Source organism: Anolis sagrei, chromosome Y (assembly GCF_037176765.1).
Source record: "Anolis sagrei isolate rAnoSag1 chromosome Y, rAnoSag1.mat, whole genome shotgun sequence".
Classification (NCBI taxonomy): Eukaryota; Metazoa; Chordata; class Lepidosauria; order Squamata; family Dactyloidae; genus Anolis; species Anolis sagrei.
This window is the reverse complement of record NC_090035.1, coordinates 82,269,772-82,286,358: the sequence shown is the minus strand read 5'-3', so window position 1 is coordinate 82,286,358 and position 16,587 is coordinate 82,269,772. Positions and strand designations below refer to the sequence as shown.

Sequence of the window (16,587 nt, the reverse complement as noted above, 5' to 3'; positions counted from 1 at the left end):
AGTGCACTGCAGTGGTCTAAGAATAGTACTGCAAAATGGACAGTTTCCAAGAGTGGCCCCATATAGAGTGCATTGCAGTAATCTAATAACAGCAGTGCAGTACTCTAATAGCGTTAGAGCAAAAATCAGAAATGTTTGGTTTCCAGGGGCAATCCCATATAGAGTACATTGTAGTGGTCTAAGAAATGTAGTGCAAAATGGGCAGTTTCCAAGGGCAGCCCCATGTAGAGTGCATTGCAGTAATCTAATAACAGCAGTGCAGTAGTCTAATAACAGTAGTGCAACATGGATGGTTTCCAAGGGCACCCTCACATAAAGTGCATTGCAATCATCTAGTACCAGTAGTGCAATAGTCTAATAACAGTAGTGCAAAATGGTCGGTTTCCAAGAGTGGCCCCATATAGAGTGCATTGCAGTAATCTAATAACAGCAGTGCAGTACTCTAATAGCGTTAGAGCAAAAATCAGAAATGTTTGGTTTCCAGGGGCAATCCCATATAGAGTACATTGTAGTTGTCTAAGAACAGTAGTGCGAAACAGGCGGTTTCCAAGGGCAGCCCCATGGAAACTGCATTGCAGTAATCTAATAACAGTACTTCAGTAGTCTAATAACAGTTTATTTTCTGAGGACAGACCCACATAGAGAGCACTGCAGTGGTCTAAGAACAGTACTGCACAATGGACAGTTTCCAAGGGCAGCCCCATGTAGAGTTCATTGCAGTAATCTAGTAACAGTACTTCAATAGTCTAATAACAGCCATGCATAATGTTTATTTTCTGAGGGCAGACCCACATAGAGTGCACTGCAATGGTCTAAGAATAGTACTGCAAAATGGACAGTTTCCAAGGGCAGCCCCATGTAGAGTGCATTGCAGTAATCTAATAACAGTACTTCAATAGTCTAATATCTAAGAATAGAACTGCAAAATGGGCAGTTTCCAAGGGCAGCCCCATGTAAAGTGCATTGCAGTAATCTAATAACAGTACTTCAGTAGTTTAATCACAGTTTATTTTCTGAGGGCAGACCCACATAGAGTGCACTGCAGTGGTCTAAGAACAGTACTGCAAAATGGGCAGTTTCCAAGGGCAGCCCCAGGTTGTGTGCATTGCAGTAGTCTAGTAGCATTTTGAAAAAACAAGGGTGCTGTTTTGTGGATCTCTTTGGAGGGTCTCCGCCGGACCCCAACGCCCCTCTCTTCCCCACCCAAGCCCACCTCCTGAGTCCTTCGTGCGTCGCCCAGCCGTCCATCATGACGAACATCACCGTGGGGATTAAAAACGAGCCGCACTCGGTGAAGGTCGGGGAGAACGTGGTCCTGATCCCGGGGGGCTCGCGGAGGAACCTCTTCTCCTGCAGGTGGTTCCGGGGAGACAAGTACCGCTACTTCGAGATCATGGAGTTCCTGCCCTTCAACTCTACCGTGACCTTCAAAGATGGCTACACGGGCCGGGAGAGCATTGACAGTGATTGCAAGCTCCATGTCCGGAACCTCAGCCTTTGGGACAGCAACTTCTACCGTGTGGAGAAGATCTCCTTCAACAACACTATGTATGTGGGCGTGACGGCCTTGCTGGTCCTGGGTAAGGAATCAGGAACACGGTTCTACTCCCGACTTTCTCTCCCTCTTTCTCTCCTTCCTTCCTTCTCTACCCTTCTTTCTTTCCTTCTTTCTCTCCTTCCCTCCTTCTTTCCCTTCTTCTTTCCCTCTTTCATTCTCTCCTTCCTTCCTTCTCTACCCTTCTTTCTTTCCTTCTTTCTCTCCTTCCACCTTCTTTCTTTCCCTCTTTCCCTCTTTCTTTCTCTCCCTCCTTCTCTCCTTCCTTCCTTCTCTACCCTTCTTTCCTTCTGTCTCTCCTTCCACCTTCTTTCTTTTCCTCTTTCCCTCTTTCTTTCTCTCTTTCTCTCCCTCCTTCTCTCCTTCCTTCCTTCTCTACCCTTCTTTCCTTCTTTCTCTCATTCCACCTTCTTTCTTTCCCTCTTTCCCTCTTTCTTTCTCTCTTTCTCTCCCTCCTTCTCTCCCTCCTTCCTTCTCTATCCTTCTTTCCTTCTTTCTCTCCTTCCACTTTCTTTCTTTTCCTCTTTCCCTCTTTCTTTCTCTCTTTCTCTCTTTCTCTCCCTCCTTCTCTCCTTCCTTCTGTCTCTACCCTTCTTTCTTTCCTTCTTTCATTCTCTCCTTCCCTTCTTCTTTCCCTTCTTCTTTCCCTTTCTTTCTCTCTTTCTCTCCCTCTTTCTCTCCTTCCTTCCTTCTCTACCCTTCTTTTTCTCCTTCCACCTTCTTTCTTTTCCTCTTTCCCTCTTTCTTTCTCTCCTTCCTTCCTTCTCTACCCTTCTTCTTTCCTTCTTTCTCTCCTTCCCTCCTTCTTTCCCTTCTTCTTTCCCTCTTTCATTCTCTCCTTCCTTCTCTACCCTTCTTGTTTTCCTTCTTTCTCTCCTTCCACCTTCTTTCTTTCCCTCTTTCCCTCTTTCTTTCTCTCCTTCCTTCCTTCTCTACCCTTCTTTCTTTCCTTCTTTCTCTCCTTCCACCTTCTTTCTTTTCCTCTTTCCCTCTTTCTTTCTCTTTCTCTTCCTCCTTCTCTCCTTCCTTCCTTCTCTACCCTTCTTTCCTTTTTTCTCTCCTTCCACCTTCTTTCTTTTCCTCTTTCCCTCTTTCTTTCTCTCCCTCCTTTTCTCTTTCCTTCCTTCTCTACCCTTCTTTCTTTCCTTCTTTCTCACCTTCCACCTTCTTTCTTTCCCTCTTTCCCTCTTTCTTTCTCTCTTTCTCTCCCTCCTTCTCTCCTTCCTTCCTTCTCTACCCTTCTTTCCTTATTTCTTTTCCTCTTTCCCTCTTTCTTTCTTTCTTTCTCTCCCTCCTTCTATCCTTCCTTCCCTCTCTACCCTTCTTTCCTTCTTTCTCTCCTTCCACCTTCTTTCTTTTCCTCTTTCCCTCTTTCTTTCTCTCCCTCCTTTTCTCTTTCCTTCCTTCTCTACCCTTCTTTCCTTCTTTCTCTCCTTCCACCTTCTTTCTTTTCCTCTTTCCCTCTTTCTTTCTTTCCCTCCTTCTCTCCTTCCTTCATTCTCTACCCTTCTTTCCTTATTTGTCTCCTTCCACCTTCTTTCTTTTCCTCTTTCCTTCTTTCTTTCTCTCCCTCCTTCTCTCCTTCCTTCCTTCTCTACCCTTCTTTCTTTCCTTCTTTCTCTCCTTCCACCTTCTTTCTTTTCCTCTTTCCCTCTTTCTTTCTCTCTTTCTCTCCCTCCTTCTCTCCTTCCTTCCTTCTCTACCCTTCTTTCCTTATTTCTCTCCTTCCACCTTCTTTCTTTTCCTCTTTCCCTCTTTCTTTCTCTCCCTCCTTCTCTCCTTCCTTCCTTCTCTACCCTTCTTTCTTTCCTTCTTTCTCTCCTTCCACCTTCTTTCTTTTCCTCTTTCCCTCTTTCTTTCTCTCTTTCTCTCCCTCCTTCTCTCCTTCCTTCTGTCTCTACCCTTCTTTCTTTCCTTCTTTCATTCTCTCCTTCCCTCCTTTTCCCCTTCTTCTTTCCCTTTCTTTCTCTCTTTCTCTCCCTCCTTCTCTCCTTCCTTCCTTCTCTACCCTTCTTTCGTTCCTTTCCTCCTTCTTTCCCTTCTTCTTTCCCTCTTTCATTCTCTCCTTCCTTCCTTCTCTACCCTTCTTTCTTTCCTTCTCTCTCTCCTTCCATCTTCTTTCTTTTCCTCTTTCCCTCTTTCTTTCTCTCTTTCTCTCCCTCCTTCTCTCCTTCCTTCCTTCTCTACCCTTCTTTCTTTCCTTATTTCTCTCCTTCCGCCTTCTTTCTTTTCCTCTTTCCCTTCTTCTTTCCCTCTTTCATTCTCTCCTTCCTTCCTTCTCTACCCTTCTTTCTTGCCTTCTTTCTCTCCTTCCACCTTCTTTCCTTTCCTCTTTCCCTCTTTCTTTCTCTCTTTCTCTTCCTCCTTCTCTCCTTCCTTCATTCTCTACCCTTCTTTCCTTCTTTCTCTCCTTCCACCTTCTTTCTTTTCCTCTTTCCCTCTTTCTTTCTTTCCCTCCTTCTCTCCTTCCTTCATTCTCTACCCTTCTTTCCTTATTTCTCTCCTCCCACCTTCTTTCTTTTCCTCTTTCCCTCTTTCTTTCTCTCCCTCCTTCTCTCCTTCCTTCCTTCTCTACCCTACTTTCCTTCTTTCTCTCCTTCCACCTTCTTTCTTTTCCTCTTTCCCTCTTTCTTTCTCTCCCTCCTTCTCTCCTTCCTTCTCTACCCTTCTTTCTTTCCTTATTTCTCTCCTTCCGCCTTCTTTCTTTTCCTCTTTCCCTTCTTCTTTCCCTCTTTCATTCTCTCCTTCCTTCCTTCTCTACCCTTCTTTCTTGCCTTCTTTCTCTCCTTCCACCTTCTTTCCTTTCCTCTTTCCCTCTTTCTTTCTCTCTTTCTCTTCCTCCTTCTCTCCTTCCTTCATTCTCTACCCTTCTTTCCTTATTTCTCTCCTTCCACCTTCTTTCTTTCCCTCTTTCCCTCTTTCTTTCTCTCTTTCTCTCCCTCCTTCTCTCCTTCCTTCCTTCTCTACCCTTCTTTCCTTATTTCTCTCCTCCCACCTTCTTTCTTTTCCTCTTTCCCTCTTTCTTTCTCTCCCTCCTTCTCTCCTTCCTTCCTTCTCTACCCTTCTTTCCTTCTTTCTCTCCTTCCACCTTCTTTCTTTTCCTCTTTCCCTCTTTCTTTCTCTCCCTCCTTCTCTCCTTCCTTCCTTCTCTACCCTTCTTTCTTTCCTTCTTTCTCTCCTTCCACCTTCTTTCTTCCTTAAGGAAAGGAAGAATGAAAACATTCCCTCTTTCCCTCTTTCTTTCTTTCTCTTTTTCTCTCCCTCCTTCTCTCCTCCCTTCCTTTACTACCCTTCTTTTTTCCTTCCCTCCTTCTTCCCTTCTTCTTTCCCTTTTTATTTCTCTCCTTCTTTCTCTACCCTTCTTTCTTTCCCTCTTTCTCTCCTTCCCTCTTCTTTCCCTCTTTCTTTCTCTTTCTCTCCCTCCTTCTCTCCTTCCTTCTCTACCCTTCTTTTTTCCTTCTTTCTCTCCTTCCCTCCTTCTTTGCCTCTTTCTTTCTCTTTCTCTCCCTCCTTCTCTCCTTCCTTCTCTACCCTTCTTTTTTCCTTCTTTCTCTCCTTCCCTCCTTCTTTGCCTCCTTCTCTCCCTCCTTCTCTTTTCCTTCCTTCTTCCCCCCTTTCTGTGTATGTGTTTTGTGTATGTATATACACACGCTGAGTTACAACACTTTGGGTATGAATAATAATAATAATAATAATAATAATAATAATAATAATGCCTTCCTGAAGGGACTTAGGGTGGTTTCCATCAAAAATGGCAAACACTCAAAGCCAGAAAAATAGACAGTAACCAAAAGTAGGAACGTAAACAAACATAATATGTCACATTGCACACCAATGCAGTGCCGACTGGATGCACTTGAACCCTTATGGAATCCTGGGAGCTGTAGTGTGCATTGAATGGCAGAAAAGGCTAAAGACTCCCAGGATTGCATCACGTTGAGACAAGGCAATTCTTGTTGTTGTTGTTCATTCGTTCAGTCGTCTCCGACTCTTCGTGACCTCATGGACCAGCCCACGCCAGAGCTCCCTGTCGGCCATTACCACCCCCAGCTCCCTCAAGGTCAGTCCAGTCACTTCAAGGATGCCATCCATCCATCTTGTCCTTGGTCGGCCCCTCTTCCTTTTTCCTTCCACTTTCCCCAGCATCATTCCCTTCTCCAGGCTTTGCTGTCTCCTCAGGATGTGGCCAAAGGACTTCCACTTTGTCTCTAGTATCTTTCCCTCCAGTGAGCAGCCGGGCTTTCTTTCCTGGAGGATGGACTGGTTGGATCTTCTCGCAGTCCAAGGCACTCTCAGGACTTTCCTCCAGCACCACAGCTCAAAAGCATCTCTCTTCCTTGGCTCAGCCTTCCCGAAGGTCCAGCTCTCACATCCATAGGCGACTACAGGGAAGACCATGGCTTGGACTAGGCAATGGATCTTGGTTGCCAGTCTGATGTCTCTACTCTTCACTCTTTGATCGAGACTGGACATTGTTCTCCTCCCAAGAAGGAAGCGTCTCCTGATTTCCTGGCCACAGTCTGCATCTGCACTCATCTTTGCGCCTAGAAATACAAACCCTGTCACGGCCTCCACGTTTTCTCCCTCTATTTCCCAGTTGTCAATCATTCTTGTTGCCATAATCTTGGTTTTTTTGACGTTTAGCTGCAACCCGGCTTTTGCGCTTTCTTCTTTCACCTTGATGAGAAGGCTCCTCAGCTCCTCCTCGCTTTCGGCCATCAGAGTGGTGTCATCTGCATATCTGAGGTTGTGAATGTTTCTTCCAGCCATTTTCTCCCCAGCTTTGCATTCATCCAGCCCCGCACATCCTCGCATGATGTGTTCTGCATACAAGTTCAAAAGGTTGGGTGAGAGGATGCAGCCTTGCCGGACGCCTTTCCCAACCTTGAACCCGTCTCCTGTTCCGTGGTCAGTTCTGACTGTGGCTCCTTGGTCCTTGGACAGATTCCTCAGGAGAGAGGGAAGGGGGCTTGGGATGCCCATCCCACCCAGAACTTGCCACCATTTATGATGATCCACACAGTCAAAGGCTTTAGAATAGTCAATGAAGCAGAAGTAGATGTTTTTCTGAAACTCCCTGCCTTTCTCCATTATCCAGCGGATATTGGCAATTTGGTCTCTTGTTCCTCTGCCTTTTCTAAACCCAGCTTGAACATCTGGCAACTCTCTGCATTGAATGGCAGAAAAGGCTAAACACTCCCAGGATTGCATCACGTTGAGCCAAGGCAATTCTAGCTAGCTGAAATAGTATTCGTTTGACGGTTTTTGCCTGCTCCCTTTGCCTGCTGTTGCCTGTCATGTGCCCACCCCATTTGTATGAATAGCACCGGGATTCAACCTCTGAATAATGTATTGTCGAAGGCTTTCATGGCTGGAATCACTAGGTTCTTGTGGGTTTTTTCGGGCTATAGAGCCATGTTCTAGAGGCATTTCTCCTGACGTTTCGCCTGCATCTATGGCAAGCATCCTCACCTCACTACCTCTGAGGATGCTTGCCATAGATGCAGGCGAAACGTCAGGAGAAATGCCTCTAGAACATGGCTCTATAGCCTGAAAAACCCCACAAGAACCTAACCTCTGAATAGTCTAATATTGTCCGTCCCCCCCCCCCCCCCCCCATTTTGGCTTCCAGATAAACTGGGATTTGAGCCAAGAACAGGCCTCTCTCCGGTAGCCACCATCGGGGTCATCGTTGCCTGCTTCGTCGGCCTCAGCTTTTTTGTCGGGCTCGTGGTCTTCCAGACAGCCAGTACTGTCGACAGGTAAGGTAGTGTTTATTCAGGGATTTAAAAAAATCCAAATAATAATAATAATAATAATAATAATAATAATAATATAATTATTATTATATTAATATTATATATTATTATATATTATATATATAATATATATTATATATTATTATAATATATTATTATATATTATTATATATTATTATATATTATATAATTATATAATAATTATAATAATAATAATAATAATAATTATTATTATTATTATTATTATTATTATTATCATTATCATCTTAATGGATGTCCCGGTCCTCAAACTCTCTCTGCTTCATTGGGGAAAATGCTGCACTCGCAGAGCTCAGGCGGTGTTGAATTTCGGTGTCGATGTTGACTTTGGTGGAGAGGTGTCCGCCAAGGGATAGTGTCTAGATCTAAGGAAGTAATGCTACCCCTCTATTCTGCTTTGGTTAGACCACACCTGGAATATTGTGTCCAATTCTGGGCACCACAATTGAGGAGAGATATTGACTCTAAGCTGGAATGTGTCCAAAGGAGGGCGACTCAAAGGATCAAGGGTCTGGAGAACAAGCCCTATGAGGAGCAGCTAAAGGAGCTGGGCATGTTTAGCCTGAAGAAGAGAAGGATGGGAGGAGATATGATAGCCATGAATAAATATGAGAAGGGAATATGTCATAGGGAGGGTGACTAAATGATCAAGGGTCTGGAGAACAAGCCCTATGAGGAGCGGTTTAAGGGGCTGGGCATGTTGAGCCTGAAGAAGAGAAGGCTGGGAGGAGATATGATAGCCATGAATAAATATGAGAAGGGAATATGTCATAGGGAGGGTGACTGAAATGATCAAGGGTCTGGAGAACAAGCCCTATGAGGAGAGGCTTAAGGAGCTGGGCATGTTTAGCCTGAAGAAGAGAAGGCTGAGAGGAGACATGATAGCCATGTCTAAATATGTGAGAGGAAGCCACAGGGAGGAGGAGGGAGCAAGCTTCCTTTCTGCTTCCCTGGAGACTAGGACGCAATGGAACAATGGCTTCAAACTACAAGAGAGGAGATTCCATCTGAACATTAGGAAGAACTTCCTGACTGTGAGAGCCGTTCAGCAGTGGAACTCTCTGCCCCAGAGTGTGGTGGAGGCTCCTTCTCTGGAAGCTTTGAAACAGAGGCTGGATGGCCATCTGTCAGGGGTGATTTGAATGCAATATTCCTGCTTCTTGGCAGAATGGGGTTGGACTGGATGGCCCATGAGGTCTCTTCCAACTCTTTGATTCTATGATTCTAGGGAGTGGAAATGGTCCACATTTTCTAATGTTACACCATGAAGCTGTATCGCTGGCATTGGAGAGGGATTGGCTGGGGACTGCTGGAAGAGCACTTTGGTTTTCTTGATGTTTAATGACAGGCCGAGCTTCTCGTATGCTTCTGCAAAGTTGTTTAGAGTGGCTTGTAGGTCTTCTTCTGAATGCGCACAGATGACGTTGTCATCAGCATACTGGAGTTCTATAACAGATGTTGATGTGACCTTGATTTTGGCTTTCAGTCTGCTGAGGTTAAATAGCTTATCTATATCTATATTTATATCTTATCTATATCTATACAGATACAGACAAGATATATAGATATAGATAAGATATAGATACCTAAATCTTATCTATATCTGTATCAGATATAGATGTAGATGAGATATAGATATAGATATAGATCTTATCTAGATCTATATCTTAGATATGGATATAGATAAGATAGATATAGATCTAGATATGATAGATAATCTTATCTATATCCAATCTATACCTATATATATATCTTATCTATCTCTATATGGATATAGAGATATGGATATGGATATATAGATAAAATAAATATAGATATAGATTAGATGTCAATGGATACAGATCAAGATACAGATGCAGACAAGATATATAGATATAGATAAGATATATAGATACCTAAATCTTATCTATATCTGTATCAGATATAGATCTAGATAAGATATAGATATAGATCTATATCTGATACAGATATAGATAAGATTTAGGTATCTATATCTTATCTATATCTATATATCTTGTCTGTATCTGTGTCTTGATCTGTATCTATCTACATCTAATCTATATCTATATTTATCTTATCTATATATCCATATAGATAAGATAGATATAGATCTAGATAGGATAGATAATCTTATCTATATCCTATCTATACCTATATATATCTTATCTCTATATGGATATAGAGATATGGATATGGATATATAGATATAGATAAGATAAATATAGATATAGATTAGATGTAGATGGATACAGATCAAGATACAGATACAGACAAGATATATAGATATAGATATAAATTAAATATATATCAATATAGATAAGATATCGATAAGATAGATAAGATGGATATAGATCTAGATATGATAATCTTATCTATATCTATATCCAATCTATATATATCTTATCTATATCTATATGGATATGGATATATAGATATATGGATAAGGATATGGATATATAGATATAGATAAGATAAATATAGATATAGATTAGATGATAGATACAGATCAAGATACAATTACAGACAAGATATATATAGATATAAATTAAATATATATAGATAAGATATAAATATAGATATCGATAAGATAGATAAGATGGATATAGGTCTAGATATGATAATATTATCTATTTCTATATCCAATCTATCTATATCTTATCTATATGGATATGGATATATAGATATATGGATAAGGATATGGATATATAGATATAGATAAGATAAATATATAGATTAGATATAGATAGAAACAGATCAAGATACAGATACAGACAAGATATATAGATATAGATATAAATTAAATATATATCGACATAGATAAGATATCGATAAGATAGATAAGATGGATATAGGTCTAGATATGATAATCTTATCTATATCTATATCCAATCTATCTATATCTTATCTATATGGATATGGATATATAGATATAGGGATAAGGATATGGATATATAGATATCGATAAGATCTTATCTATATCCAATCTATATCTCTATATATCTTATCTATATCTATATGGATATGGATATATAGATATATAGATAAGGATATGGATATATAGATATAGAGATCTGGATATGGATATATAGATATAGATAAGATAAATATATAGATTAGATATAGATAGATACAGATCAAGATACAGATACAGACAAGATATATAGATATAGATATAAATTAAATATATATTGACATAGATAAGATATAAATATAGATATCGATAGGATAGATTAGATAAGATAGATATAGATCTAGATATGATAATCTTATCTATATCTATATCCAATCTATCTATATCTTATCTATATGGATATGGATATATAGATATATGGATAATGATATGGATATATAGATATCGATAAGATCTTATCTATATCCAATCTATATCTATATATATCTTATCTATATGGATATGGATATATAGATATATGGATAAGGATGTGGATATATAGACATTGATAAGATCTTATCTATATCCAATCTATATCTATATATATCTTATCTATATCTATATAGATATGGATATATAGATATATGGATAAGGATGTGGATATATAGATATTGATAAGATCTTATCTATATCCAATCTATATCTATATATATCTTATCTATATCTATATGGATATGGATATATAGATATATGGATAAGGATGTGGATATATAGATATTGATAAGATCTTATCTATATCCAATCTATATCTATATATATCTTATCTATATCTATATAGATATGGATATATAGATATATGGATAAGGATGTGGATATATAGATATTGATAAGATCTTATCTATATCCAATCTATATCTATATATATCTTATCTATATCTATATAGATATGGATATATAGATATATGGATAAGGATGTGGATATATAGATATTGATAAGATCTTATCTATATCCAATCTATATCTATATATATCTTATCTATATCTATATGGATATGGATATATAGATATATGGATAAGGATATGGATATATAGATATAGATAAGATATAAATGTAGATATTGATTAGATATAGATAGATACAGAAGGATATCATGTCATGGCAATATTTTGCTATAGTCTTTCATTGGGTCTCAACCAATTCAACCTAGTTTGTGCCACAAAAATGAAATTTCTGGGGTGGAACAATGACTTTCGAAGTAAGGACTGCACAATTAAATGGGAAATAACACTTCCAAACCAGGAACGGAATACTTTACAATTTTCGTGATATAGTGTTATTCTGCGCAGAATCCCTTTTGGACCGAAACCACCGGAAACCCTTGTCTCTGCCTCCTGATACGCCCAAAGAAATGACTAATAGTCATCAGGATATAATTGACACAGTTTGAGACCACTTTTGGCTGCCACGGCATCGTGAGAGTTGTAGTTTTCCCAAGGTCTGGAGCCTTCCCAGTCTTAAGAGTGCAAACTACAACTCCCGTGGTGGTTTGAGTGGCCCCAAATTGCATCACTTCTCCAATGTAAGCCTTATTGTGTGTTTTGTGTGTCCCCAAAAACACACACAATCCTGACTTTTCCTCTTTGTTTCCTTAGCATTGATGAAATTCCGGGCTCCCCTCATCCTTCCGGAAGCAAGTAGGTTGCTAAGTTACTTTCTGTAGAAGTTACTCAAAAATTAGGGCATCTCTCACTTTCATTTAACGGCCTTATTATTTAATTAGCTTGGTTACACAGCATTACCCAAGTTATTTGAAAAATCCAGTTTTTTAATTGTCCAAAATGCATAAGGTTGTGGGTGAACTACAACTCCCATCATGCCAGGTCAACCCCAAGAAACTTCATCAGTACTTAAAGATTGTTATGTTGGGAAAGTTTGCTCTAGATACATCCTTGTTGGGGTTCAGTGTGCTCTCTGGCTGTAGGGTAAACTACATATCCCACTATGGTGAGTGGGTCCCCTCCAACCCCTCTAGTAGGTTGAGTTAGTCAAGGGGGTTCTGTGTGCCAAGTTTGGTCCACGTCCATAATCGGTGGAGGTAACAATTTCTCTGGTTGTGGGTGAACTACAACTCCCAGAAAGGAAGGTCAGTTTCCACCCAAAGCCCCCCAGGAATCAAATTTTGGCATATCAAGTACGTATGCCAAGTTTGGTCCATATCCATCATTTGGGTTGGATCTGGGTTTTGATTCACAGTATTCTCTGGATATAAGTGAACTACAACTCCCCCAAATCAAGTACATTGTCCCCAAAACCCTCCAGTATGTTTTTTACTGGTCATGGAGGTAGGTCTGTAAGCCAAATTTGGTCCAATTCCATACTTGGTGGACTTCAGAGTGCTCATCGATTGCAGGTGAACTATACATCCCAGTACCTACAACTGCAAAATGCGCCCAGGCCAATTTCCCTCAAAACCCATCAGTATTTGAATTTGGGTATATTGGGTATGCATGCCAAGTTTGGTCCAGATCCATAATTGGTGGAGGTCACCGTTTCTCTGGTTGTGGGTGAACTACAACTCCCAGAAAGGAAGTTCAGTTTCCCCCAAAGCCCTCCAGGAATCAAATTTTGGCATATCAAGTACGTATGCCAAGTTTGGTCTGTATCCATCATTTTGGGTTGGATCTGGGTTTTGATTCACAGTGTTCTCTGGATCTAGGTGAACTACAACTCCCCCAAATAAAATACATTGTCCCCAAAGCCCTCCACTATTTTTTTACTGGTCACGGGCGGGGGGAGGCCTGTATGCCAAATTTGGTCCAATTCCATACTTGGTGGACTTCATAGTGCTCATCGATTACAGGTGAACTATACATCCCAGTACCTACAACTCCAAAATGTGCCCAGGCCAATTTCCTACAAAACCCATCAGTATTCAAATTTGGGTATATTGGGTATGCATGTCAAGTTTGGTCCATATCCATCCTTGTTTGGGTTTATAATGCATCCTGGATGTAGGTGAACTACAACTCCTATAATTCCCCCCCCCCCCCCCCTGCAAAGACCTCCAGTATGTTATGTTAGTCATGGGGGTTCTATGTGCCAAATTAGTTCCAGGTCCATTGCTGGAGGAGTTCAGAGTGCAGTTCTTAGACTGCAGGTGAACTATACATCCCAGGACCTACAATTCCTATAAATCGCTGTGAATTCTCCCCAAACGTCTCTAGTATGTTCAGTTCCTGTTTGATTCCTTTGTTTGCTGTGTGCCATGGAAAAGAATAGGAAAGGGTTTTGGGAGAGGCAGTGGGCGGGGCCATGCAAATTCCACACCAATGGAGAGAGTCAGAAACACTGGGATGCCTGTTGTGGAGGAAATACGTAAAATCTAAGATGAAATGGTCCCCAAATGAAAGCCTTCCCTTGGGTGGTGGGCAGTGTGGTGTTGGTGGAGGACATTGGCAGGGCTCTTGGACATGTTCATGGCACTCACTAGAACCTGCAATGTCATTGGAGGGTGGGCCATTAGTGTTTCCTGCATAAGGGGAGCTATATCTATTTGTGCCTGTCTGGGAAAGTGGACACACTGTCCATATACACATACATATTTTCACTTTTATTGTGTGTATAGAAGATAGAGGGGGTTTGTTTTTCTATGCCAGTGGTCCCCAACCTTTTTTTAGACCAGGGACCACTCTCCAGCATTAGTACAAAGAGGCTTACGAATCCATTTTTACTTGTTGGTTTTTGGTCAACTTTAGATTTGGTTTGGTTATTTGGGTTGCTGACAAAAAATTGCATTGGATAGACCACATCAGCAGATTCAGAAAATTGCATTGGATAGACCACATCGGCAGATTCAGAAAATTGCATTGGATAGACCACATCAGTTGATTCAGAAAATTGCATTGGATAGACCACATCCTCTGATTCAGAAAATTGTATTGGATAGACCACATCGGCAGATTCAGAAAATTGCATTGGATAGACCACATTGGCAGATTCAGAAAATTGCATTGTATGGACCACATCAGCTGATTCAGAAAATTGCATTGGATAGACCACATCGGCAGATTCAGAAAATTGCATTGGATAGACCACATCAGTTGATTCAGAAAATTGCATTGGATAGACCACATCAGCTGATTCAGAAAATTGCATTGGATAGACCACATCAGCAGATTCAGAAAATTGCATTGGACTGACCACATCAGCAGATTCAGAAAATTGTATTGGATAGACCACATCGGCAGATTCAGAAAATTGTATTGGATAGACCACATCAACTGATTCACAAAATTGGATTGGATAGACCACATAAGCTGATTCAGAAAATTACATTGGATAGACCACATCAGCTAATTCACAAAATTGCATTGGATAGACCACATCACCTCTAGTCTCTGATACAGTGCGTATGCCACTCAGTAATTGCCATCTGCTCACTAACAGAAAACCATATTTAGTAATCTAGGGCTGATGTGGTCTATCCAATGCAATTTTCTGAATCAGCACCACAAATAACCCTGGAAACAGGCCTAAAAATTGAAAATAAAAAATAAAAAATGGGCCTATTAGAATGAAAGAGGGGCAGAAGAACATAGGGAAGTTACTTTTTTGGACTACAACTCCCATGATCCACAAATCAATTTGGTCAAAGACATACATCTGTCGGAATCTGATTGGACTTGGGGTCTCTTTCAGTGTATTGGGACTCTGGGTGGAAGGGGATGCTGGGACTTGTAGTCTCCTCCCCACATTTCCCTTCTTCTTCCTACAGAGTCACGACTCCATATCGACTCAGTCTCCACGAAGGCCACCAGGCGCAACCCAAGTGAGTAGCGTCTCATATATGAAGCCACTTCCTTCCTTCTCCTCTTTCATTGGACTACATGTCCCAGCATCCTTGAAGATTCCCAAAAAGGAATCTTTTTGTGTTTTGAGTGAGTTTGACTCATCCCCACTATACTGTTCCATCTTCCTATGTTTGTTTATAAGATATAAATAATAATGTAATATAATAAATAATTAGCAGTGGCTCTGGTTCTCTGGGCAGAAGGGGATGCTGGGACTTGTAGTCTCTTTCTCACATTTCCCTTCTTCTTCCTACAGAACCGCGACTCCATATCGGCCCAGTATCAACGAAGGCCACAAGTCGCAACCCAAGTGAGTAGCGCCTCATAAACAAAGCCACTTCCTTCCTTCTCTTCTTTCGTTGGACTACGTGTCCCAGCATCCTTGAAGAGGTATTTTGGAAAGTTCCTCTCTTCACACACACAAAAAAGCAATCTTTTCGCATTTTGAGTGAATTTGACACATCCCAGTTATGTTATTCCATCTTCCAGATCAGTGGTTCTCAACCTGGGGTCCCCAGATGTTTTTGGACTTCAACTCCCAGAATTCCTAACAGCTGGTAAACTGACTGGGATTCCTGGGAGTTGTAGGCCAAAACACCTGGAGACCCACAGGTTGAGAGAACCACTGTTCCAGATGTTCATTTATCAGATACTAGCTTTACCTGCCATGCGTTGCTGTGGCCGACCTCCTCTCCCTCTTTCTCTCCTTCTTTCACTCCTTCCTTCATTTCCTTTTCTTCTTTCCTTTCTTCCTTCCTTAGTTTTTTGCTCCCATCCTTCCTTCTCTTTCTTTCCTTCCCTCCCTCTTTCTCTCCTTCTTTCTCTTCTCCCTTTGCTCCGTCTTTCCTCCCTTCCCTTTTTCTTTCCTTCTCTCCTCCTTCCTTCTCTTCCTCTTTCCTTCCTCCTCCCTTTTTATTTTCCTTCCTCTTTCTCTCCTTTCTTCCCTCTCTTATCTCTTTCCTTCCTTCCTTTGCTCTTGACTTCCAGACTTCCTTTTCTTTCTTTTCTTTTCTTTCCTCCCTTTCTCTTCTCTCCCCAAATTCCCCTTCCTTCCTTCCTTCCTTCCTTCCTTCCTTCCTTCCTTCCTTCCTTCCTTCCTTCCTTCCTTCCTTCCTTCCCCTTCCCTTTCTTCTTTTTTCTATCTTTCTTTCCTTTCCTCCTTCCTTCCTTTCTCCCTTCTTTCCCATCCTCCTTCTCTCTGTGTATTCTTTCTTTCCTACCTTTCTTCTTTCATATACCTTCTCAACTTCTCCTTCCTTCCTTCATACACCTTCTCTCCCTTCCTTCCTTCCTTTCTTTCCTTCCTTCCTTTCTCCGTTCTTTCCCATCCTCCTTCTCTCTGTTTATTCTTTCTTTCCTACCTTTCTTCTTTCATATACCTTCTCAACTTCTCCTTCCTTCCTTCATACACCTTCTCTCCCTTCCTTCCTTCCTTTCTTTCCTTCCTTCCTTTCTCCATTCTTTCCCATCCTCCTTCTCTCCCTTTCTTCTTT

At 41.0% G+C, this 16,587-nt stretch overlaps 1 protein-coding gene across 1 annotated transcript; it reads left to right on the top strand.

Annotated features, from left to right (window-relative positions):
- Positions 1 to 1,249: 1,249 nt before the first annotated feature.
- Positions 1,250 to 15,408, top strand: LOC137095674 (carcinoembryonic antigen-related cell adhesion molecule 3-like). The gene is made up of 4 exons (XM_067462450.1): positions 1,250 to 1,580; positions 7,188 to 7,317; positions 15,019 to 15,072; positions 15,351 to 15,408. The coding sequence occupies exons 1-4, from the start codon at positions 1,250 to 1,252 to the stop codon at positions 15,406 to 15,408; spliced, it is 573 nt and encodes a 190-aa protein (XP_067318551.1).
- The last annotated feature ends 1,179 nt before the right edge of the window (positions 15,409 to 16,587 follow it).

Coding starts and splice junctions, on each gene's coding strand:
- LOC137095674 (XM_067462450.1), top strand. CDS start 1,250: ATGACGAACATCACCGTGGGGATTAAAAACGAGCCGCACTCGGTGAAG. Junction 1,581..7,187: donor GACGGCCTTGCTGGTCCTGG/GTAAGGAATCAG, acceptor TTTGGCTTCCAG/ATAAACTGGGATTTGAGCCA. Junction 7,318..15,018: donor ACAGCCAGTACTGTCGACAG/GTAAGGTAGTGT, acceptor TTCTTCCTACAG/AGTCACGACTCCATATCGAC.